The sequence below is a fragment of the Panthera leo genome, chromosome B1 (assembly GCF_018350215.1).
Source record: "Panthera leo isolate Ple1 chromosome B1, P.leo_Ple1_pat1.1, whole genome shotgun sequence".
NCBI classification, from domain to species: Eukaryota; Metazoa; Chordata; class Mammalia; order Carnivora; family Felidae; genus Panthera; species Panthera leo.
This window is the reverse complement of record NC_056682.1, coordinates 174,748,845-174,775,874: the sequence shown is the minus strand read 5'-3', so window position 1 is coordinate 174,775,874 and position 27,030 is coordinate 174,748,845. Positions and strand designations below refer to the sequence as shown.

Genomic DNA, 27,030 nt, shown 5'->3' with positions numbered 1-27,030 from the left:
TATTGAAATATAAACATACAATGGCCTATTAGTTTCAGGTGTACAACAGGATTCAACCATTCTATCCATTACTCAGTGCTCATCAAGATGAGTGTACTCTTAACCCCCTTTATCTTTCTCATGCATTCCGACTGCACCTTGCCTCTAGGCAACCTCCAGTTAGTTCTCCATATGTAAGAGCCTGTTTTTCTCTTTTTTTTCTTCATTTTGTTTTAAATTCTTAAAATTTAAATTTAAGATTCTTAAATTCCACATAAGTGAAATCATATGGTATTTGTCTTTCTCTAACTTATTTCATTTTGTAGGTCATAACTTTATGAACTAGGCCAAACTGTTTATGGTTTCTATTGCTATTATGTATCTCAGTTTCTCAGGAAAATAATTTGAAACTGGCATTTGTGGCTGTTAGACTTAAACATATTATGGTTACATCTCAACAAATGGTTCTCTGATAGCCTAGAACTATTACCTAGCTCCGGAGGGCCTCATTTACTAATAGGAAGTTAACAGTCATGAATAAATACAAGAATTAATAGTAACATTCAGTTTATTTTTAATTACCCATGCCAATGGAGATAAACAGTGATACAGATAATTCTAACATAATAAAACAGATTACAAGCATCATTGGTATTTGGCTGTGTAATGTGTGTATCCTTAGACATGGGGAATATGCTTTGGCAAGTCATAATATTGCAAGTCAAATATTGATTTTCCCTTGGGCTAAATGTCTTGGGCAAAGCAAGATACTATGCTAGCTTCTGCCTACTCTTCACACCAAGGTTCTTTTATTCTTTCTAATAACAAATATTTACTGAGTGTCTAACTTGATCTTAGCACTGTGCTAATAAGCACTATTCCTTAGAGAATATGCTCTGACCTAAACATGGCTTTGTTCAAAGTAGAGCACTCCGGGTTGGAAAAAGGGAAAACAAACAAAATCACCACTTTCTTATAATTATTCTAGAATGTAAATAAAAGATAATGATCCCCTCAAACTAGTTTTTGAGGTTTTCAGGAATGAATGCCAACTACTGTAAGAAACAAAAAGTAAAGGGGCACCTGGGTAGCTCAGTCGGTTAAGTGTCCTACTCTTGATTTTGGCTCAGGTCATGATCTCATGGGTTCATGGGATCATGCCCCACATTGGGCTCTACACTGACAGCACTAAGCCTGTTCAGGATTCTGTCTCCCCACCTCTCTCTGCCCCTCCTCCACTTGTTCATGTTCACTCTCTCAAATAAGCAAACATTAAAAAAAAAAAAAAAAAGTTAAGAAACAACAACAACAAAACCAACAGGAGAGACAATATTCTCTGACCACTGCATTTAGGAGTAGGCATATTCATTAGCAGCATAAAGGATTGATTATACTAGGGATAATTATACTTGGGTAACATGAGGGCTGTGTATAAGATTAGGGACAGAAGCTAATGCTTCAGATGGACCTTTACTTTTGATATGCTAATATAACTGAACCAAAAAGTCGTCAATGTAACCCATGATCAATTTTAGGGAAGAAAGTACCTGCATACACCATGGCTGTTCATAAAATCAATAACCATTCATTCACACAAATATTTCCTGAGTGCCTACTAGGTTCCAAGACCTATTCTGAATACCAGGAATGCAAGCGTGAACAAAACAGACCTCAGCCTTACTCTCCTGGAGTTTGCCCTCTGGTCAAAGGAGGAAGGCAATAAAACACAGATATGTAATCTATTACACATTGACAAGTGCAAGGGGACAAAGAAAAAGCAAGGGATGGCGCACATAAGAAATATCAACTTCTTAAGCTGGGTACTAGAAAAAGCCTCAGAAAGAAGGCAATGGTTAGGCCAAAGCCTAAAGAAAGAGGAAGTGATGGAGCAAGTCAGGAGGATGGCTGGTGGGAGAGCATTCCAGGTTAAAGAAAGCAGCAGTCAGTGCCAATGCCCTGGAGCAACAGAAGAATTGTTGAAATGCAGTGAGTGAGGGAGAGCACAGAAGGAGATAAGGACAAACAGACCAGAACCAGAGCACGTAGGGGCTCTTGGACAGAAGTACTTTACTCTCAGTGAGATGGAGAGACAACACAGCATCTGAAGTGGATGGACGTGATCTGACTTCTTTGATGAATGATCCCTGACAGCTGTGTAGAAAAATAGGCCTGCAGTCGATCAAAGGAGGTTATTACAAAACCCAGATAGAGGCAGTGGCTTGCATTAGAGTCATAATGACAGAGGTTTTGAGAATTAAGAATGCAGGCATATTTCCAAAGTCGAAATGATCAGATGTGCTGATGGACTGGATGCGAGATATGAAAGGAAAAGATTCAAGAATGACTCCACAGTTAGCGACCTAGTATGATAATCCACTATACAATGGAGAACTTTTTTTTTAAGTTTATTTTTTTATTTTGAAAGAGAAAGAGAGAGCAGGGGAGGGACAGAGAGGCAGAGATAGAGAATCCCAAACAGGCTTCATAGTGTCAGAGCAGAGCCCGATGTGGGGCTAGATCCCATGAAGCGTCAGACTATGACTTGAGTCAAAATCAAGAGTAGGACACTTAACCGACTGAGCCATTCCAGCTGCCCTGACAGTGAAGAACTTATAATTCCCCTGGCTCTCACTCCAGCCAGTTAATGCTCCATGACTCACTTCTAAAAACATTGACTATTTCAAGGCAGGTAAGTCTACTTGTCCAAAATAACTGAGAGAAACATATGTTTCTAACCCAAATGTTTGTTAAAAAAATAAATAAAAATTTAAAAAACAAATAATAAATAAATAAGCTTTCAGTATCATTGCTGCCACTGGAGGGCTGTAAAATGCTGTCTGGAAACAGAGTCGAAAGGAAAAACAGCTGCCTGCCTCCCAGGGGTTTAGAATTAGCTTAGGTGGACAGGAACATGAGCCTACGGCTGATCGCCAGTACTGAAAATGGCCCAGGAACACAAATGACGACCACTCAGAATTCTTAAGCCCTTTTCTAAGGATGCAAACTGCCGACTCAAAACATCACCTTCTTTTTGAAGTACCGCATCTGTATGTGTGGCCACAGGTGCCAGGGAATACAGACTGGAAAGATCATCAGCGGTTATGACCCTCTGGCCAATTCCAAAGGAATCCGACTAAATTTTTTATTTTAGGAAGAGTATTTACAAAATGCTATTACCTCAATATAATTCACTTTCAACTAAGAGCATGACAATACCGCACTAAGAAACATGGGGGAATTGAAGCCTTTGAAACTCTGTGGGAAAAAATTGCCAAACTGTAACCTATGTAAGAAATGCCAGTGGGCAATGCAGCAGTTTAGAAATAGGGACACTGGTTACAGGGGAGACAGGGTAGCTGTTGTACATAGGATTTTCAGAACCTTCTCATCAAAAATGGAGAATTCATTTCTGCTATGATGTCGAACCATTTTCCCTTTGTGTTCTCAACTTTCATCTTGCTTCTTCATTAGACTGAAGTAAAGTTTCATCTGGCTTAAAGTTCATTAAGTCAAATATTTCATAAGCCACTAAGGTTGATTTCTCAATTCCCAGAAAGTAAAAAATAATCAACCATTTGTATTCAGGAAAGGAGAAAAAAAACAAGAAAACATACTTAGCATCTTGTTGAAGGTTCCATACATTTATGTATGGAACACATACACCATTTACACATATATGCATACACACACACACATCTACGTATATCTAGCTTTAAAAATATTAGTTACTACGTAAAAATGACTTTCAATGAAAATAACTTACTCAGTAATTCCATTTGGATAGTCTCAGTTTTTACTGAAGCAGTATTTTCATGCTTTTAAAACTTAGAGACCTAAGACTTATTTAAGAAATAATAATTTATACCAAAGTTTGACTGCAATTATACTATTTATGTATCAATTATGTGATATATGAACTACACATGAACTACATATCACAGAAGGACATTGGTTGATTGTAAACATGTAACTTTGAAACGTGTGGGTTGATATATTCTACTTAAATGTGTCTGTTTAACTTTTAACTACAGTAAGTAAATATGGCTAAACAGATTTCCACACAGGTTGGAAGCTTTATTTAGTATGGTCTGTCTTAACACGCAAGTTATGTGGCATATGTGAAATTCATTTTGAGAAGCCAAGGGGAAAGTGATAAGCACCTGAAAGAAACAGACAGTCACCTTCTGGGCAGAGGAAACCAAAGCATAAGGAAAGATCCTCAGGATATCCAGTCGAGAAGAGAGTTTCTTAGGCTTTCCTGGCCATACACTCTGCAACTACTCAGTGCTGTCTGAGGCACAAGGGCAGCCACAGACAATATGTAAATGAACGACAGTGGCTCTGATCTAAAAGGTTTTATTTATAAAAACAAGCAGAGGTCAGATTTAGGTTATAAGCCATGTTTTGCCAACCCCTTCCCTAGACTATAGCTCTCAATGCCTTTTTAAATAGCAAGTCAAGTAAGAAACACTCTTTCCATTATGTATGTACAATAGATACCTAGGTAGCTCTCACAATACAATGCTAACTTCAAGCGAGGCACTTTGATAGTTCTTATTCTATTCCATGTTTGTTTTTCTGTTTTGGGGGGGTTTTTAAAAATTTTTTTTTCAACGTTTTTTATTTATTTTTGGGACAGAGACAGACAGAGCATGAACGGGGGAGGGGCAGAGAGAGGGAGACACAGAATCGGAAACAGGCTCCAGGCTCTGAGCCATCAGCCCAGAGCCCGACGCGGGGCTCGAACTCACGGACCGCGAGATCGTGACCTGGCTGAAGTCGGACGCTTAACCGACTGCACCACCCAGGCGCCCCGGGGGGGTTTTTTAAAATACCATCAGAAACCACTGAGTTGATCTCACAAATGGCTAGTGATTCACAGTGAAAAAAAGCTGCTTCAGTGTGAACAGCAGCTGGAATTTATGAGTTACTGATTATCCCAAGGAATAATGAAAGCTTTCTAGGAATATATAAGATGCATTGAATGTTTTCATTCATTCATTGAATGAATGATTCACTCATTCATTTGCCATGCACTGGTATATGTTCTAGGAATCTAGCAGTATAAAAAAGACAAATACTGCCCCCAATATAGCTAATATTGTTATAGTTTATAAAGATGTAAATTGTGATGTGTAAAATTGAGCAGTTGTAAAACTTACATCTCTCACAAGATCATTGTGAAAAATGAAGCACAAGTATTTAGTAAGTTCTCCATATCATCATTATTCAATTAAGTACCAAGAAGTACTTTCAAAATCAAGCTGAGCTATAATCTATACTAAAATAAAACATTTACAATAAATTAAAATTATAATTCTTTAATTAATGGATATGGCTTTACCTATATTATTTAAAAGCAGTGAGTATGTTACAATATATAGTAATGATATATTGATAGTCAAAGTATACAACAGAGAACTCTTAGCTCTCCCAGCTCTCCCTCCTTCCCACCTCCAAAAGTCAGAAAAGATCTAAGGATTTAAAATGACTCCATCCACAACCCAACTACATGCCATCTAATTTTCACCATCAACTGACCTATAGCAGATGATGAAGGTAAAAAGAATTTTAAAAAATATAAAAGATGTTCCAAAATCTGTGTTAGTATGACATGTGTTCAGTTAAACCTGCCTAAGGAAACTTCCATAAAACCAACTTTTAATAGTTAGAAAAATGTTTTTGCATATCAAATAACTACTCTGCATTATCAAAACAACAGTTAAAACATGGACTCCAGGAGCAGAGATTTTTGCCTACTTTTTTTTTCCACTGCCATATATCCAGAATTTAGAAGAATTCTTGTCACTTAGTAGATCCTAAGTATTTGCTGCATGCAAGAATAGTGAAAAACAAATGACTTGTCAACTTGTTTATTAGGGCATTCAAAAGAACATAAAATGTAAATTATTTAAAAGTAACATATTTAAAGATTTCTTGACATTTGCAGCTTAATTGGTTTATCAATCTTCTGATTGGTCAGAAATTAATGTCTGAGTGTTTTTACAAAGATAAAAAACTAATCTTACCTTCTTTTTCTACTCTGAAAACAAAAGTTCTTTGTGTTGTAACAACTTCAAATTTGTTGTCTCCTTGAACTCGTACCGTAGATATAGCAGAAAGAGGAATTATTCCTTTGGAATACTTCTCCTGTGTTCGTTAGAGAAAAAAATAAGACAAATTAAAATGCAATTCTCATGACCTTATCAGAAATAGAATGGTAGCATATTTACAGCTGCTTCTTTCATAATTTTAATCTAAATTTTTTAGATGACATACAAATAGTATATATATCCTCATTCACACCTAACACCTCAGAAAGGAAAATATTAAGTGGCCCTTTCAAGTAAGATATCTTTTCAATTTTCTCATCTGGAATTAAAAATAAAAGGCAAAGAATCAAACACAATTGTACTAGACCAGCAATATACAGTTCCAAAAACCAACACTATGTTTTTAAAACAATCTGATCAAAATGATTTTATGGTGTTTGCAGGCATCTGCTGGCCATAATGGGTACTGTAACTAAACTATTTCAAAACTACTGCTATTACACATTGTGAACAAAATGTATCTCAAACCCCAGATTGCTGGATTATATTAAATATATTACTCAATGATTCTAATCATTATCTTAATAACACAACTGCATCACTTTACCTGTAATTCCCCAATAAAAAAGACGAAAGAATTAAAAAGATGGATAGGACTGTTTGCAATTGGCACATACGTATTACAACTGGGGCTGTATGCAACTGGCATTTACATTTTATCAATTTGCTCAAGAAGATCATCCTGAAGACTCTTGGTAGCTTTCTCTGTCTTCATTTTTCTGGATCCACCAACACCATTCATCACAATGACCACCCCACCATTTCAGCTATTTAGCTATTAAGTGTGTAATATTTACTGGGCCTCGTGTTGGAAAGAAAATTCCAGGGGCAGCTGGGCATCTCAGTCAGTCAAGCAGCTGACTTTGGCTCAGGTCATGATCTCATGGTTCGTGAGGTCGAGCCCTGCACTGGGCTCTGTGCTCACAGTCGGAGCCTGAAGCCTGGAGCCTGCTCTGGATTCTGTGTCTCCCTCTCTCTCTGCCCCTCCCCTGCTCGCGCTCACGTGTGTGCACACTCTCTCCCGCTCTGTGTCTCAAAAATAAATAAATGTTAAAAAAATTTAAAAAAGAAGAAAATTCCAAATAGTATTTATACATTCAAGGAGTCTCAAAATGAAAACCCAGCTAATGTAATGAAAGAAAAGTTTAAAACTGAGCACAAACCATGGAATATACATGCACAAAGATGTGGACCTCTCAGTTCTGCTTAAAAGAAATCAGATGTGTTTTCACAGACATAATGATATTAGAGCCTGACTTGAAGAAACCTTAAGTTTACCAGATAACCGGTTAGACAGCATTAATAATAGAGGTGTAAGGAGAGAAATAAGAGGATCCACAGTGTAGAGTCAAAAGAGGTGAATCTGGAAACTTACATCAAAGGACACATTTCGAAAGATCTTAAATATCAGAAGAATTTGAACACATCTTTATGGGGCTTCTTCTACTATTTACACCAGTATTCATGGAACCCTCATTTTTGAGCAGACCCCAAAGTATCTGAAGCAACTTGTTAAGAAAAAAAAAAAAAAAAAATTAAACCATTCCATGCAGATTTCGCCTCGGGTCATGATCTTGTGGTTCGTGAGTTCCAGCTCCGTGTGACTCTTGCACTGACAGCTCAGAGCCTGGGACCTACTTCAGATTCTGTGTCTCCCTCTCTCTCTGCCCCTCTCCTGCTCATGCTCTGTCTCTCTTTCTCTCTCAAAAATAAATAAACATTAAAAAAATTTTTTAAAGGGGCAAATGAAATATGGCCTTTCGTAGCAACATGGATGGACTGGAGAGTGTGATGCTAAGTGAAATAAGCCATACAGGGAAAGACAGATACCATATGGTTTCACTCTTATGTGGATCCTGAGAAACGTAACAGAAACCCATGGGGGAGGGGAAGGAAAAAAAAAAAAAAAAAAGAGGTTAGAGTGGGAGAGAGCCAAAGCATAAGAGACTGTTAAAAACTGAGAACAAACTGAGGGTTGATGGGGGGTGGGAGGGAGGGCAGGGTGGGTGATGGGTATTGAGGAGGGCACCTTTTGGGATGAGCACTGGGTGTTGTATGGAAACCAATTTGACAGTAAATTTCATATATTAAAAAATAAAAAATAAATTAAAAAAATTTTTTAAAGGGGCACCTTGGTGGCTCAGTTGGTTAAGCGTCCAACTTTGGCTCAGGTCATGATCCAGCAGTTCGTGAGTTCAAGCAACACGTGAGGCTCTTGTACTGACAGCTCAGAGCCTGGAGTCTGCTTAGGATTCTGTGTGTGTCTCTCTCTGCTGCCCCTCCCCTGCTTGCGCTCTGTCTCTCTCTCTCTCATAAAATTGAACTTTTTTTTTTTTTAATTTAAACCATTCCATGCAGAGAACAAGTGCCAAGGTCATATTCCTCTCAGTGGCAAACTTCTGCCATGCATACCAGAGAGGTAAGGAACAGTCACCGTCAGCAACATGGTGTTCTACTGGGAGGTTATCCTCTGCCAGTTGACAAGATACACTATACTATCCTATTTCCCTCTTACTCCTTTGTTGGCTTCTTCTCTTCCAATGCCTCTGCTCCAATCTGCCATCCCTGACTACTATATGTACACATCAAAACTCTATGCATTCAACACCATTTAAAATGCCAATGCCACAAAATCTTTCCCACATCCCCTCACACAGCCAAAACTGGTAAGATATCTGAACTGTAATTGAAGATGTTGAGCGGGCAACCTCACAGAAAAAGAAGGATGTCAAGAACTAAGTACAAGGCAGCTTTTCTTCTCCTGGTTTTCCTTTTTGTTTGTTTGGGGTTTTTTTGTGTATATTTTTTTGTTTTTATTTTTTATATTTTCTAAAAAAATCCCTTCTTACCAATTTTCAGCTACCAACTTTCTGAGGAAAATTCTCAAATCTGTTCGGTCAACTCAAGCCCTATATTTCAAGTCATCAATTGTATATATAACTATCCCATAAGCACCTCCCACTTTAAATCATCTCCTGAAAACATACCCTTCCCCTCTGTAACCTGTTCATTAAATCTCGCTCTTCTAGTCGGTCTTAAATAGTCTTTGATTCGTGTCAATCCTTTGCACCCGCATAATTCAGGACTCTCTCTATAGCGACATACCAACTTCCTCCCTTCTACTCTCGGACTCTCTCCAGTCACATGAGCCTTCTTTGCGGTTCTAACACACCATGTTTCTGCCCAATACAGTGCCTTTTCTTACTCTGTTCTTCAAGGAATGTTGTCCAAATCCAGCTTCACATAGTTACTCCCTCTACATCCTTCACATTTCAGCATAAATAGATGCTCCAGAAGAAATGTTTTCTGACCAGTCTCTTTTCACCTGATCAGATAACCTTAATTTAGGCTAAGAGCAACCTGCGTTTGTCCTTAATAGCAATTACTAACTACAATTCAAATGGTGATTTTTATATCTACTGTGTGATCATTTGATTAATAGTCTCCCCAAAGACACTGTGGGTCATATGTCTATTTTCCTCATACCTTTCACATAATCAGCACTGCTGAAGTATTTTCTCAATGAATGAATTCTATGACCAATCAATCACAATCATATCAAACTCTGACAGCTCATTTTTCATATTTTTCTAAATTCATTTTTAACACTTCCACTGGCCTACACAGCCTACACCCAGATAAATTAATGTCTGATTTACTGCATACTCCCCTGATTTGCCTCCCTACTTTCAGCTTCTTTTACTTCTAATCTTCCTTGCATGTTATTGTGCAAATGTCATAGTTGGAATAAATTTTAAAAGGCTTCATTGAGGGGGATAAAAAATGGATCTTGAAGTTTACACAGGATTCTGATGGATGGCAACGGTTCAGAACGTTCAGATGAAAGCGCAAAAACATGCAGGTGAAAATACAGGAAGAAAGATACGCTCACGTTCCCCACAGTGTGTACCCAGACACCACTGAACAAAGTCACGCAAAGAAATACGTGACTGACGGGCTTAAAGGAACCCCAATAAATGCAGGTGGGTTATGATGGCAATACTAGGCAAGACTAGACGACGTGGTGCTATAGGAATAAAAAAAGTGGGAAAGTGTCTCCCCAGTGTCAGGAAACTCAGATGTGGGAAAGAGCATAGTACCTTTGGGGACAGCTCGAGGACCTCTCTGGCTACACATCTATAGTGGCAGAGAGCAGACTGAGAATACAAAGTCCAAAAACATTTACACTTCAGCTCTAAGGTGATCCATCCTCAAATCTTACTTTGCTTAAAAATCACAGAAGCTTATAAAAACATATCTCCAGTGAGATGATTAAGCATTTGTTGAGTTAAAATGTTATCATTAACAAGGAAATTTTCCTTCCTCTAGATCTGCTTAACGAGATTAAAAAACAGTTCCTTCAAAAAAGTAACCCGCCCACATGCCCATAATAGTAGCATATTTAACAGGTAAGTACTCTGTAAGAGGAACAGAAAAATAAATTCCCCCGGAGTGATAAAAATGTACTTAACAAGCTAATTATCATGTCTCTTTAACCTCAGGAAGTTATAGTTTCTCTAATGGCTCATTTATCATCTGAGATCCCAAGAAATCTCATAATTTTTAATACTACATAAGTTGATTTCACATTCACTTCTAACAACACACGATAAAGACAATGTAGAGGAGAAAAAAGACAACAGGCTCAGAATGATTGTGTTTTTCAGAGTGCAAAATTTTCCTTAAGGACAGAAATTGTAAAGCATCCCTTGAGCCCATAACAGACAGATATCAAGGTCAAGTCTGTCACTTATCTCCTACCACTTCCAGACAATGAAACGACCACAGGGCAATTCTGCCCACAGCTGAGTGAGAATAGGGGTGAGTTAGATTTCTTGGCAGGTGACAAGATATCAGGGCTGTTGGGATAATGCCATTTTCAGCAATACAATGAAAACGTTCTTGCAGAGAGGTGACTGAGCAGCATTGACAAAAGGGAAAGAAAACCAGGGAAAATGCACAGGTGTGCCCAACCACACACTCCTCGGTTGCACCTTTAAAACACTGAAAAGCCTAACTACTGGGTGCACGTGCCCAGTAAAACTACACACTCATCTGAGACAGCAGCAATTGCCACACCTGCGCCTTCTGGACACTGGCCTTAAAATGCCCTCTTCCCAGTCCTCCAACCCAATCCACTCTTCTGCAAGAGGGTCACAATGGAAACTATATCTCCTTTTAGGCAACATTCCAATGTTTTTATTTTTTGCCAAGATGAAACCAATCATCTGGATAGTAAAGGAATGAAATGCCACAGAAAATGATTCAAATTTTTAAAAAATTGTTAAGTTAGAGAATTTATAAACGTTATTTTTAACATGAACTTTTTATCACAATTTCAAACCAAGGCTGCATTATTTCATTGTATCAATATATAAAAATGTGACAGGCACTCATCTCACTGCAGCTGAAATGAGCTTAAAATTTTTTTTTAATGTTTATTTTTTGAGAGAGAGCAAGAGAGAGCGCACTCAAGCAGGGGAGGGGCAGAGAGAGAGACACACACAGAATCCAAAGCAGGGTCCAGGCTCCAAGATGTCAGCACAGAGCCCAACACGCAGCTCAAACTCAACGAACTGTGAGATCATGGCCTGACCAAAGTCTGGCGCTTAACCGACTGACCCACACAGGAACCCTGAGATGAGCTTTTAAAGGACAAACAGAAATGAGTCCAGTTGGACACAGATACCAGAAATTCTCTTTCCCAAATGGAGATCATGAGACCACTGCCAATAGAGCCTCATGGCATGGAAGCCTGTCTCCTCCTGAATAGACTTCCCCTCATTTCCATCAAACCAGAGAATGGCACGGCTGCTGAAAAAAACTAGAGGTCAGATTCAGCCACAGAGACCACATCATACCCACCACTGGCACAGAAAGTCTCAACGTTCAAATGTACAAGCAAACTAAAAACAATAGCTGAGGCAAAAAAAACAGCTTTCAAAAAATATTTATCCCACCATCCTGCAAACCTCCAAGAGGTGTGTTTAGGGGCACCTGAGTGGTTCACTCTGTTCGTGCAATCGAGCCCCACGTCGGGCTCTACATTAGCATCACAGAACCTGCTTGGAATTCTCTCTCCCTCTCTCTGCCCCTACCCTGCTTGTGCATACATACTCTCTTACTCTCAAAATAAATAAATAAACATTTTTTAAAAAGTGTGTTCAAATTTATTTGATGCTTTATTTGGATCTCTGCAAAGTGAAACCAAATAATTAAATACTTCTCTAAGCTTTCTATTGTTCTTAATATTGTAGCATGTAAGTGTATGCTACTTTCTATCTAAAAGCAAATTCTCTTCTGCCCTGTAGCACTGAAAAATAAATATATACAAGGGAGTTTAAGTTTCTATTCAAGCCATAAATATCACAATAGGAAGTGAAAATCTCCTTATGAGAAAATAATGTTAAGTTATAAGCTATAAATAAGAAAATGTGCTTATGTGTTAAATGAGTATGTTAAGGGACTGTACGTAGTTAAGACTATAAAACTACCTGATTTTAATTAACCAAAAATATGATATATTTGTATGTTCCAGCTTTTCATTAAGGAAACCGTCAAACACAGAGAAGTTGAAAGATTTCTACAATGGACATCCATATATCCTCCACCCAGATTTGACAACTGTTAACGTCTTCAGTTTTTGTTTTACCTAACTATATGTGTGTGTGCAAATATATGTATTTGTAAATATAAATATGTAGATAAGTAACGTGTGGCAAACACGTGCAGATATAACATGTCAAATATTTCAGCCCACATCTAAAAATACAGACTGTCTCATACCTAATGAAGACATGATGAAAACAGTATCATGTGGTTAAGACTCACTTGCCTAAAGACTAAACTGGGACCACTTTCACATCAAGATATTCAATGAGCTCTAACCCCAAAGAACCTTCTCAGCTTCATCTCCCGCAATTCTCCTTCATATACTCTATTTTCTAATCAGAAAATTGATTTCCCACCTGGACATGTTATTTGTTCTCTAAATAGGCATGTTCTGTTCTCTCTAGTCTCAATGTACAAACGTTCCTCTTTTGTCAAGACTCATAGCAAAAGAAATCTCATGCAAGAAGCCTTCTTTGTTTCTTCTATACCCTTCCAGAGTACAAAGTAACCTCTCTTTGTTGCCATTTCCTAGTTGTAGTATCCTCTGGTAAACATTCTTTAGTGTTCTCTAGGATAAAGACCATTTCTTATCCATCCTTAGGTCATTCACAATTCCTATAGTTTGTAGAAGTTACTCCATAAATAATTGCTGGATGTATAATTTTTTTAATCAAAATTGTATATGTCAAGGAAAAGTTAAACTATGAAAAGAATGTTTCACCCTGCATAAACTCTTTTCACGTTGATAATCCAACTCCTGCTCTTAAAAATCGAATTGCTTGCTTAGTATACTGAAATACATCTTATATGTGTAAGACAATCTTTGAGAACTATAAAATGTACTTACCTTCTCATTATTGTAATAAGAAATGCTAAGGCCATCAAATTTCACCCATCTCTTCTGAAACATGCGTTTTCTGTAAGACATATGAAATTGTTATTGGACATTCAAGTATCATGAACTTGGCTTTTAAATACATTTGTAATGTAACTGTGTTGAGTACATTCCTATTTGTTGTTAATCAGTGTAGAAAACACTAGGCTATGACAATGTACAGTTTTTGTAATGGTATGTAGCTAATAATACATAAATGACACTTCCTAATCAGTTAAAATAGGTATTTAAAACAATGATACTGTCGATACTGGCACAAAAATAGACATAGATCAAAGGAACAGAATAGAGGTCCCAGAAATAAACCCACATTTATACGGTCAATTAACCTACCACAAAGAAGGCAAGAATATACAATGGGATAAAGACAGTCTCTTCAATAAATGGTGCTGGGAAAAATGGACAGCTATATGCAAAGGGATGAAAGTGGACCACTTTCTAGTACCACACGTAAATATAAGCTCAAAATGGATTAAATACCTAAATATGAGACCTGAAACCACCAAAATCCTAGAAGAGTACATAGGTAGTATTTTCTCTAACATCAGCTATAGGAACATTTTTCTAGATATGTCTCCTAAGGCAAGGGAAACAATTGCAAAAATAAACTATTGGGACTACATCAAAATAAAAAGCTTTTGCACACTGAAGGAAACTATCAACAAAACAGACAATCTACTGAATGAGAGAAGATATCTGAAATTCACACCTCTGGTAAAGGCTGAATATTCAAAATGTATAAACAACTTACACAACTCAACACCAAAAAAGCAAAGAATTCAATTAAAAATTGGGAAGAGGACCTGAATAGACATTTGTCCAAACAAGATATTCAGATGGCCGACAGACACAAGAAAAAACGTTCAACATCACTAATCATCAGGAAAATGTGAATCAAAACTGCAAAGAGATACTGCCTTACAGCAGAATGGCTAGAATCAAAATGACAAGAAATAACAAGTGTTGAAGATGTGGAGAAAAAGGGACCCTCGCGCACTGTTGGTGTAAATGTAAATTGGTACAACCACTGTGTAAAACAGCATGGAGTTTCTTCAAAAAATTAAAGATACCATATGATTGAATAATTCCACTACAGAGTATTTACCAACAACAACCAAAAAAAAAAAAAAAAAAAAAAAACCCAAAAAACAACAACAAAAAAACCCCACAGGATTCTGGGAAAATATATGCACCCCATGTTTACTGCAGCATTATTTACAACAGCCGACATATGGAAGCAACCCAAGTGCCCATTCATAGATGAATGGATAAAGATGTGGTGTGTGCACATGTGTATACATATACATGTATACATATACATATATATATATACAACAGAATATAATGCAGCCATAAAAAAGGAGATCTCGCCATTTGTGACAACATGGACGGACCTAGAGAACATTACGCTAAGTGAACTAAGTCAAACTGAGAAAGACAAATACCTTATGATTTTACTCATATGTGGAATCTAAAAAACAAAACAAATGAACAAAAAGCAGAATCAAACATAAACAGACAACTGATGGTTGCCAGAGGGGAGAGGGGTAGGAGGATGGGTAAAATGGGTGAAGGAGAGTGAAAGATACAGGCTTCCAGTTATGGAATGAATAGGTCATGGGAATAAAAGATACAGCAGAGGGAATATAGTCAATGATACTGTGATAATGTTGTGTGGTGACAGATGGTAGCTACACTTGTGGTGAGCACAGCATGACTTACAGAGATGTTGAATCACTATGTTGTACATCTAGAACCAATGTAACATTGTAGATCAAATATAAAATTTGAATAAGTAAAGCCATGATCCTGTTACCAGTATTAATATCCTCATTCATAAGGCTGAGTGCAAAAGAAAGTGTAGCCAGAAACACTATCATTGCACCCATTTCCCTGACGGAAATAACCCTTTAATAAGGACAATATAGGGGCACCCGGCTGGCTCAGTTGGTAGGGCATGTGACTCTTACTCCCATGCCGGGGGTAGAGTTAACTTAAAAGTTAATTAATATTTTAAAAAAGAGAATATAAACTTTCATCCTTCATTAAGCTTATAGCATTTATTTTATTTTACCTTAACTTTTGCTTTGGAGCATTTAGCAATATTTTGCTAAAATAACAAAGCTTTGTCAACTGAATAAAAATTACTTAATTTTCATCAAATGAGCTGAAAAAAGCCCTGTATACAAAATCCTTTACAATCATCCAAAATTCACTAAAATATTAACATTTTTCAAAAAGAATCCGATGAAAGGCAAATGCAGTTTAAAATGATTACTAAAAATGAGAAACAAAGCAAAAAATGTAATCACATGTTTCCTATTTAGGTTGGAAAGAAAAAAACTTTTTCTGACTATTTAAGAGAAAAATGAAGAACCAATTTCCACTTGGGTTTCGTTTTGTTTTGTTTTGTTTGTTTTCAGAACCCTTCCCTGAAGTGAGATAATCCTATTCTCTAAGTGACTTTTCTCTACTTGACACAATATAGATACTTTTAGCTTTTAACACAGATCATCTATAAGAGCTAACTTCCTGTTTAAATAAAGTCATTTGTAAACAAATATGTAAATAACAACCATTTTGTAGTTTTCTAACATGCTTCAAATAAGGGATTGGTATAATATTCTGTGGTTTTTATAAGATTTAAAGATAGAAAAAGAACTTCTAGAAGTATGGAGACCTTGTCTTCCCAGCTGTTTTCTGAGCTGCAGAAAGGGAGCTCAAGCTTGTATTTCACTCAAGTGAAATACAGTGAGCCTCCCACACTGATCTATTCTGCTTCACATAAAATTAGAGCAAACCTGATCAAATTGAGAGAAAAGTTTCAAAGTTGATCAGTGCAGACATTTCCACATAGAAGCATTCGAATTACTTATGAAGTAAAATAAAGACTTTGAAATCATAAGCAAAACTAACCAGTCAGCTCTTTTTTCATCATCTTTCTGCTTCTTTTTAACTTCTCTTGGTCTGTGTTTTCTTACAGAAACACCCAATGTTTCTGTAAGAAGGTATTATGCTAAGTGAAATAAGTCAGTCAGAGAAGGACAGATAGCATGTTTTTTACTCATATATGGAACTTGAGAAACTTAACAGGAAACCATGGGGGAAGGGAAGGGGGAAAAATAGTTATAAAAAGAGAGGGAGGGAGGCAAACCATAAGAGACTCTTAAATACAGAGAACAAACTGAGGGTTGATGGGGGTGGGGTGGGGGAGAGGGGAAAATGGATGATGGGCATTGAGGAGGACACTTGTTGGGATAAGCACTGGGTGTTGTATGTAAGCGATGAACCATGGGAATCTACCCCCAAAACCAAAAGCACACTGTATACACTGTATGTTAGCCAATTTTACAATAAATTATATTGAAAAAAGCAGTAACATGTAAGTATTTTAATAATCTTACATTAATGTAAGATGTAAATAATATGAGAAAATGTGTACAGTGGGGTATGTACAAGGGGCTAATTGGAAACTGTACTTTCTGCTTAATTTTCCTGTAAACCAATGCTGCTCTAAAAAAAAAAAGTCTATTATTAAAAAAAATTAATTCCCAGCATTAAACATTAAACATAATGAATATTACTTATAAACATAAGAAATATTAAGCACACAATAATAATACATTGAACAAATTAATCATTTTGTACTCATGTCATGTTGATCTCTGTCATACTTGAAGTCAGGTAAATACAGATCTTCCCACACAATGTCAGCAATAATTCTGTAAATCAAGATTTTGTTGTGGATTCTACGTACCTTACATTATGAATGGTGGTAAGATGAGCTCAACAGTATATATAACCTTCCACTTCAGAATAAAAATAATCAACATCTGTAGGGAGATCTTAGAACCTTCCATTACCCCTCTATTCCTTTTGCTAACTACTTCTCTTTCAGAGATCCCCCATACTACCTACACAATTATTCCTTCCCTGATGAGCTAATTCAAAGCAGATGACAAAGTTATCCTCTCTCAAAGCACTCTCTCCTTTTCCTCCTAACAAAGAGCACAATCTCTAACTGTACGTACATACATTTGTTTACTTGCCCAAATTCTGCCTCCCACACCGTATCTTATGCTTTCCAAGGACAAAGTCCAAGAGTGTTTCATCCCTTACTACATGATCAGCAACTGACACAGAGACAAGTATGGCACCAAAAAAAAAAAAAAAAAAAAAAAAAATCTGTCCAATGAATGAGTGACATGATCAAGCATAGTTCCTTTAGCAAGATGACAAACCTCAGTGACTAAAACTCAAATAATCGGTACCTTAAAAAAAAAAAAAAAAAAGGTTGGCACAAGACAGGAAAACTTCTGAAAACTCAAAATTAAATCCCAAGTTTCAAAACCTGCCAAAGCATAGAGTGAAGAAAGTTTAGAGCCTACTTTAATATGTTTTACTTAAGGTTGTTAACTGCAGCCATTTGGACTCCCAAAGCTTTCTTAGAATTCCGTCACCAACCTGATACACAGTTTGGGGTCTGAGGCATCATCCAGGAGTATAACACTTGTATCCACAGAAAAATGAGAAGAGAAAGAGACAGGGCAGACAGTTTAGGGGTCAAAGATACCACCATCTGACCACATCTCTCGGGCACTAAAGACCAAAGACACACTCTATTCTTGGCTCTCTGAGCAAGGCCTCAACCAAAACCTCAGCTGATAGGAGACTTATTAGTCTCTGAGGTATTTTCCCAACCATTGAATTTTCACAACTACCTGGTAACTTCTAGATGTGTTCAGCCATTTTAGCTCAATATTTTTAAATATTATTAAATCCTTCTAATAATCCTATGGAGGGACAGGTAAACAGGACAAGTCCCAGCCCACAGGGGAATGGAATGAAAAGCCACAGGGTGTAGCAACTGAACAAACAACCATTCTGTAGTTCGAGAGAGCCACTGGGCAATTCTACTAATGGTCCTTTCCTTCTGCTGCCATTCATTCATGCAGGCAGCCATCAAATCTGTTGGTACCTACCCAGTGGACACAATCCTACAGCCATATTGCTTCCTATCTCTACACTGGTTCTTGCTCGTGCCTTCTCAGAGGCTATTTTCTCCACTTAGAATGCTTCCGGCCTATTCTTGATATGTTTAGCTCCTTATCCTTGAAACATCATCTTGAAAGTATCCCCTCCAAGTAGCCACCTGACTGCCACCTAAATCCTACAGAGCTCCTTGGTCTCTTGATCCATTTCTTCACTTACTGACACCTAGCAGATTTTTGAATTACATATTTGCTTTGCTTCACCCATCTCCCATGCTAGAAATTGAGATACCTGAGTGCAGAAAGTATTTGTTTATCAATATAAAACCAGCAACTGCCACAGATTCTAGCAATAAAATATGCTTAATAAATATTTAATGAACACAGGAACATATTTTTCACTGAAAAATGCTTACTCAAATCTGCATTATTTATATATTCAGAAGACAAACACCACTAAAACATTTTACCCTTAATTTCATGTTTTGTTTTTTTCAAATACTAAAGATCAGGGTTTTTTTTTTTTTTAAATATGACAAAATAAAAGCTTTGTAAAATATTTTGTTATTAAAGAAAAATTAGAGCCTACAGAAAGCTTGGAAAATTCATCATCAAGCTTGGAAAATTCATCACTAATATCCATGTAATTTAAAAATACATTTTTTATGTTAAACACTTAAAATATACTTTGTAAAAAAGTATGCATTTGACATGTTATTAAAAATACAAATACAAAATGTTTCCAAACTAAATTTATATAAATATTGTTTAATCTATTTTTCTCATAAAACACATCAACATTCAATTAACTGTTTTCTGCATGTAAGTTCAATACTGGATTATAATAACTGGTAATTAAATATAAGAACTTACATTTATATCCTTTCTCACATTATTCTCCTTTCTAGCAAATGAAAACTCAGATTTAATGTTGGTAAACCCTACATATTCATTAAAATTTCAATGAAATAACAGGGAGAACTTAAGGTGTTTCAAATTTTAAAGTAAATATCAATGAATACTAAATTTTTAAGAACTATCTTTTCTGTGCAACGGTTATATAGTTCCCTCACATTTTTAAAAAAGACTATTAGATATCAGTCAGCTAATTCCACCGGAATTACGTAAAATCAATCTACTACACACAATTAGAGGATACAAGAGTAAACATTTACTCTGATGTAACTTATGCTTTTCCCTAAAATTTTGCTTTACAGCTTAATTTGCTTAGTAAATGTTAAAAAAATAAGACAGGGTATAAAATACAGTGTCATCCAATACTGTGTTTCTACTGTCACAGGACACAAATTAGATATGAAATAACAATGAATTATAACACAGGAAAGAGATTTTTAACGCATCAATTAAGAATTTATTTGCCATAATAATCCTCATAATAAAAACGCAAATGGTTTGTTGCGCTTTGTTCTAGGCCCTGCTGCAAGGCAAAAACAAATACTAATTCATTAAACCTCCAAGCAACCACATGAGGTAATATTACTATTCCCATTTTACAGGTGAAGGCACGCAGGCACTGGTTAAGTTGAAAAACCTTGTCACGCAACCAGTAAAGAACGTATCTGTGAGTCAGATCCATGCAGTCGGATCCCAAAGTCCATGCTCTCAACCGCTACACAAAATAGATTCTAGTACGTTTTATAGCAAGGCATCCTGGACATCCCTTTCGGCAGTGGTAACATTTGACCTCTACCCATTTTATATGTGAGTTCAATTTTGCAAAGTGCTTCAGAATTCCTTCAGGAAAAAAGGTGGAGCAGACACGAAACATATTAGCCTAGGTTTTATCCTATTTTGTTTTTAGGGTTCTGAAGGGAAACGTTTCTTTAAGAAGCTTTTTCAGAATAATTTATAAGTCTTGTGCCCACGTTACTGAACGAATTTCTATAAACTCTTCCCTTGAGCTCTAGTAGGGCAGCTGGTGTGAAGTTTCAACTGCGATCATAAATACAGCCTTACCACCTGGTGTCAGTTTTTGTTGTCTCAAAACCGTGTTATCTTAAAAATTCTTTTTTTTAACAACAGTGCATATACAAACAAATCTGGATTTATCAAGTACTCACACAGAGGTATTCCTGTTTTAATTTCATTCTTAAGTGCCAACAGGGCTGTGGAGATTTTTGTTTGCTTTTAAAAAGATGCAATATTTTAGCTTAAAAAAAAATCCCCAAATCAAATAGGTATGGTAACCAATATTAATGTAAGGTGGCAAAGGCTACCAAATTATCATTAAATATGACACAAATGAAATGAGCCTCAAAGGCACTAAGTCAAATTTATGGCTTTTATTAATCATGGAATTTAAATCATCACAAACATGCTTCTCAGTTATTCTAAGCAGTATCTAATGAAAAGGACAGCAGCATGGTGTTCCAGATTTGTCTGCCTTGTTTACATAATCCTGAAGAATTACATGCAAATTTTATCTTATTTGCTACTCTAACCCTAACTAGCCTCAATGTTTTAGAACTACTACAATTTCCAAAAGTGTAGATTTTTGTTTATCTAATTACTCATGTTTTGATTTGGCTAAGTTTTTATTTTATCTACTCTTTTAAGTATGAGGCTTTTAAATGATTCCGTATTAGTTATGAAGTATTTTATAAATACAGATGCAAGAAATTATTATATTTCTATAAAATGCCAGCACTATCACTTCTTGCCCTTTTGGCTAAGATCAAGTGTAAAATGCTATCACTCTTCTATTCTAAAACACAATTCCTCACTTTTAAGCAAACCAAAATGATAGTTACCAAGATTATGTGAACCAAAAGGAATTGGGGCCAAAAAATCAAAAACGAAACAAAATTCTCTGACATCCCAGCTTCTATCTCTGCTATACCTAATTCTTTCAATGAGAAAAAATGAATGTTATTTTAATGTAGAATTCTAGGTGCTAAAAAAGCTTTCGGAAATCAATAATAGAGCATTAATTTTAATATGTCACTACCAATTTTTAAATATTCACAAAGAGCTAAGTGCTTATTTGACATGGTATATGAAGAGCTATATTAAATGATTCACAACTATTTCATGGAGTCATATTCTGTAAACACAAACACACACACACACACACACACACACACACACACACACACAAACCGGAAACCAAATTCTAGTTAAGATGATCAGTTAAAAGCTTGCATTTACCTCTACTTCTCCCAAAGTTGTTTCAAAGGGTTAAAAAAAACATAAACAAATACCTATAAACCAACAATGATCAGAGAAGTAGACGAAGGAACAATATTCAGAAACCTTAAGAAGGAGAAGGGCTGACTTAGGAAGTTTCAGAGAGCTGATGGCTAAGCCTGCAACAGATCAATCTGGGAGGAAAACCAATGTACCCACAAAATCTCAGGAAGTCTCAGACAATGGAAGACATTAAGTAACTCTGGAAGTGACTATGAAGGCGAGGTAGGGGGGGTGGGGTGCCAAAAACAAGATTTGTTGAAGAGCAATTTAAGAGATAAACTTGTACCCCTCATCACTCCATCCCAGAATCCTCCCTCTCTTCACACCGCTGGAAAAAATGCCCCTCCTCTTGCTCAACAGAAACCAGAGTTTCATTCACTGCATATCACACACATGGGAGAGCGTCTCTGGACTGGGACACTCACACATGACTGACGGTAGGGGGCGGTATTCAAAACAGAAGAATCAAACAAAAGTCTGTGTCACAGATATTTACACTCAAAGTCCACTTTCCCTAAGCTCCCAAAAAGCTGTTTACCAGGATTCATTTAAAAGATAATGGTATGAGGCGTCACCAGGGAAACATATTAAGAGAAGTCCAGCAAGATCATCTCATCTTACAAGAAATGAGTAACAGGACTCATCAGAACCTGTTCTAAGCAGCTTTGCAAGATCTCACTTTAAAAATGAAACATTTGGGGGGGGGCGCCTGGGTGGCTCAGTCGGTTAAGTGGCCGACTTCGGCTCAGGTCATGATTTCACGGTCCGTGAGTTCGAGCCCCGCGTCGGGCTCTGTGCTGACAGCTCAGAGCCTGGAGCCTGTTTCAGATTCTGTGTCTCCTTCTCTCTGACCCTCCCCTGTTCATGCTCTGTCTCTATCTGTCTCAAAAATAAATAAACGTTAAAAAAAATAAAAAAAAAAAAAAAAAATGAAACATTTGAGGGGCACCTGGGTGGCTCAGGTCATGATCTCGCAGTTTGTGTGTTCAAGCTCCGTGTTGGGCTCTGTGCTGACAGCTCAGGGCCTGGAGCCTGCTTTGGATTCTGTGTCTCCCTCTGTCTCTGCCCCTCCCCCGCTCATTCATTTTCTCTAATAAACATTAATTTGTTTTTTAAATGAAACTTTTGAGGGAAACATCTCTAAGGTAAAATATGGAGAATGACCCCCCCCCCAAAAAAAAAAAATAGAAATAAAATTAAAAGAAACAGACCGAACAGGAAAAGAGAGCCTCAAAAAACATGAACATCTTCAGAAAGGTATTCTGTCCGTGAAGAGTAACAATAAGCTATAAAAGAACAAAGAAAGTGCTTTTTATATTAAATATAGGATAACAAAAAACAAAAGTAGGTTAGAAAATACAATTGAATAAACTTCACAGAAATGAAACATGGAAAAGCTACATTGTTTTCAACATTTTGGTGTGGGAGGTCCAAAGCCAAATTACCAAAAAGTTTAGAAAGAAAAAACAGACTAATTAACAAAGAAAACAGGAAAATCTCCCAGAACCAAAAAAGAGTCTACATATAAAGGATCAAGAATCAGATTTCTCAATACCAGTTCTATAATACCAATGATCTAAAAGACTATGGATTGCTAATCTGAAGGGAGTATTCTTTCTCATCAAGACTTCTGAGCCATGATAAATTATCAGTAAGCATGTTTAGGAAAAAAAGCAACACTTTGAAAAATGCAAAGTCTCAAAAACTGTCTCCCCTACCCATTGTTTCTGAGGAAGCTCCAAGGAGCATGGGTGGGTATGCTGGTGGTGAGACCATGACAATTGGATATTGAGGAAAGACAAAACCACGGCACATAGAGAATCCCTAGGACAATAATCAAAAGGACCACAGAATGCTAACCAGCTAATTGTGTAGCAGGACTGGAGAACCACCAGCCCAAACTAAACAGGATTCCTTAAGAGACTGTGAGATGATGAAATTGATATGTATTTTGGTTACTTCACAGACTTATAGTTCTTAGGAAGAAATTTGAGATGAATGAGATTTAAAAAAAAAAAAAAAAACCCAAGTAAAAAAATCAAAAGTTTTAAATTCCAAGGAAAACTAAAGATCACAAATGAAAGAAAAATTAATCCTATGTTACAGAGCCTCCCATATGAGCAGCATTTATAGTCACAAGAGTATAAAACTAAATACAGACATAATCTAAATATTTTATACAATTGCATTAAATGGATGATAGACAAGAACTGTGTCTTTGCCAGAATAAGGAGCGGGGGACAGAGATAAAAATGGATAAGCATTAAGGGCGCCTGGATGGCTCAGTCATTTAAACATCTGACTTCAGCTCAGGTCATGATCTTGCAATTTGTGAGTTCAAGCCCCACATCAGTCTCTGTGCCCCTGCTTTGCTCCTCCCCTCACCACACATGAGTGTGTATATGTGTGCTCGTTCTCTCTCCCCCCCTCTCACTCTCTCAAAAATAAACATTAAAAAATATTGAATAAACATTATACTCTATGGTAGTACCTCAAGAGATAATCCCTAACACTGAAAAGTGAGGGGGGAAAAAATAGCATAAAAAAATTATTAAGATAGGTGCACCTGGCTGGCTCAGTCTGTAGAGCATGCAACTCTTGATCTCAGGGTTGTGAGTTCAAGCCCCACACTGGGCATGGAGACTACTCAAAAAAAATTTTGTAAAAAAAAAAATTTCTTTTTAAACATTATTAATAAATACAAAGTAAATACCAAAAGAAACTACAAAAAGAGTTCAAAGTGGCAGTCTCTTGTGATGATGTGGGAGGGGAGGAAAATTGCTATGTGTTTTTTAACAAGCCACATAGAATTTTCTGACACTTTAAACCACATGCTTTTATAATCACCAGAAACCTTTTTTTAAAAGTTTAATGTGGGGGCGCCTGGGTGGCTCAATTGGTTAAGGGTCCAACTTCTTTCAGCTCAGGTCATGATCTTGTGGTTCGTGGGTTCGAGCCCCGCCATCCGGGTCTGTGCTGACAGCTCAGAGCCTGGAGACTGCTTCGGATTCTGTGTCTCCCTCTCTCTCTGCCCCTCCCAAGGCTCACACTCTGTCTCTCTCTCTCTCAAAAATAAATAAATATTAAGAAAAAAATGTTAATGTTTTGTAAGTTTAATGTGAACACATGGTTTCCTTACATCCTATTTTCCAAGGTAAGAACTGACTAGAACTCACTTTCACTAACATTATCAGAGGTCTGAAATAAAGTGATACTCTTCTAAAGAGAAAGGAAACTGTGGTTTATTCAGCCCCAGTTGTCAGGCCCAGTGTTACCTACTTTTCCAACTGAGCCCACAGAGGGAGTCTTGACCTTACACTTTTATGTGGGAAATGGAGGTCCTGAGACATTGAGTCACATAGCAAATGAACAACAGATAGCTTACAACTCTAATTTCTTTCTGATTCCAACACCCTCACTCATTTGTCTGCCACTAGATGGATTAAAAGAAATTAGTCATGTTATTTAATAAATACTAAAACTCAGAAATTGTTTCCTTAAACTACAAATAAAACATTGAGGCTTTTTATTTGCTTGGGACAGTCTTTACAAACAAAGTATGATTTGAGAAATGGCCAACTAGATACTTCTTATCAAAGATCTAAGATTCAACTTTAAGTTCAACACAGTGATTGGTATATAACATCTTGGTCAGATAGAGACTTGTCAACTTTGCACTACATTTGCTTTCACTGAAAGGCCAGAGGTCAGCATTCCCAGGAAATGTGAGGCACACCCACACTTGTGTACCAGGGTGAGGAATCGCTCCACTAAAGTAGCCTTGGACACGCTGGGCACACACCGCGAAATCAGTCACTGACAAAGGCACCAAGAGTAATAAACTCTCATCTCCCACCAGGTCCTGGATTACTGGCTTCTGGGTGGTCTGACTCCCAACTACTGTCTGGGGTTTGATCTTTTCTTGGTATTTTTGACCACTGGTTTTTTCATTTTCCTCAGTTCTCTATTCAACCTGAACATGCAATCCACTGGCAGTTTCTACCTCCTTGTTCTAGAGGCTTACTCACATCTTCCATAAAATAACCCAGCTAATCACAGCTATCCATCCCACAGACTTCAGTACCCCAAGTATCATCTATGTTGGTGCCTTTTCACTCCCTCTATCCAGAAAAGTATTTCTTCTAAAAACGCTAGTTAAAATCTCATCTATTTTCCAAAGGCCAACTGAACTGCCACTTCTCATTCCTAGATCTTTGAAGAAATGGTTTCTCAACCCCCCTGTAACCTCACAATTCTGTACTCTGAGGACCTTTCTGTACCAACTATACTCGGCATTTAGGTTTTATTTTTATTTACTTCCTTTTTTTCTGCCCTAATGAAAGACATAAAGAAGGCAAGGAACACATACATCATGGGCGTTTTTGTATTCCTCCACAAATTATCTTTTTAGTTTACTAATTAATTTAGTTATTTATTGAGAGGGAGAGGGAGAAAACCCGAGTGGGGGGAGAGTCAAAAAGAGAATCCCAAGCAGACTCCACACTGTCAATGCAGAGCCCGACGTGGCTCAACCCCACAAACCATGAGAGATCATGACTTGAGCTGAAACCAAGAGTCGGGCACTCAATCAGCTGAGCCACCCAGGTACCCCTGTATTCCTCCACAAATTCTTAAGCATATTATATGTTCGATTTGCTGAGTTAGCCTCACATGTTCTGCTTCTGCTGTCCTAGGCTCAGATTCCCACACCATGCCTCTCAAAGGTTAAAAAGTTAACAATTCTTTTAAAGAGGAATTTAGCTGAGTAAGAAAGAAAGTCATAAAACATATTTCCTAGTAAAATATGAATTCAAGATCCACTGCAGTTTTTATAAAAATGTTGGTGCATTATACTGAACATACAAATATCTTTAGAAAACAGCAAGTTAAAAATGTCAAAAAGGTTTCGTTGTTGCAGATAATGCTTAGATCTTTCACTATGTGTACCTCCTAGCAAGGGTACAGCACATTCACCATGTTGTCTTTTCCTTAAAGCAACTGGCAGGATTCTTCCTCTGAGTCACATACTTGGGAAATGCTGCAATAAACCGTATCCAGTCTTCCATATTTACATCAACTCAGACTGAGGGAAGAGCTTGAGCTTATCATGGGTGCCTGGGTGGCTCAGTCAGTTAAGCATGACTTTGGTTCAGGTCATGATCTCACAGGTCATGATCTCATAGCTCGGGAGTTCGAGACCCACATCCAGCTCTGTGCAGACAGCTCAGAG

General features: G+C 37.1%; 1 protein-coding gene across 3 annotated transcripts in view; it reads right to left on the bottom strand.

The window, feature by feature from the left end:
• The window catches only part of ARAP2 (ArfGAP with RhoGAP domain, ankyrin repeat and PH domain 2), a 213,979-nt gene that overhangs the window by 140,537 nt on the left and 46,412 nt on the right, over positions 1 to 27,030 (bottom strand). For all 3 annotated transcript variants that reach the window (XM_042936649.1, XM_042936650.1, XM_042936651.1), the window contains 2 exons: positions 13,552 to 13,621; positions 6,009 to 6,129 (listed from right to left, as the gene is read on the bottom strand). In XM_042936649.1, the coding sequence (XP_042792583.1) occupies positions 6,009 to 6,129; positions 13,552 to 13,621 (191 nt within the window). The remainder of the gene's footprint in view (positions 1 to 6,008; positions 6,130 to 13,551; positions 13,622 to 27,030) is intronic.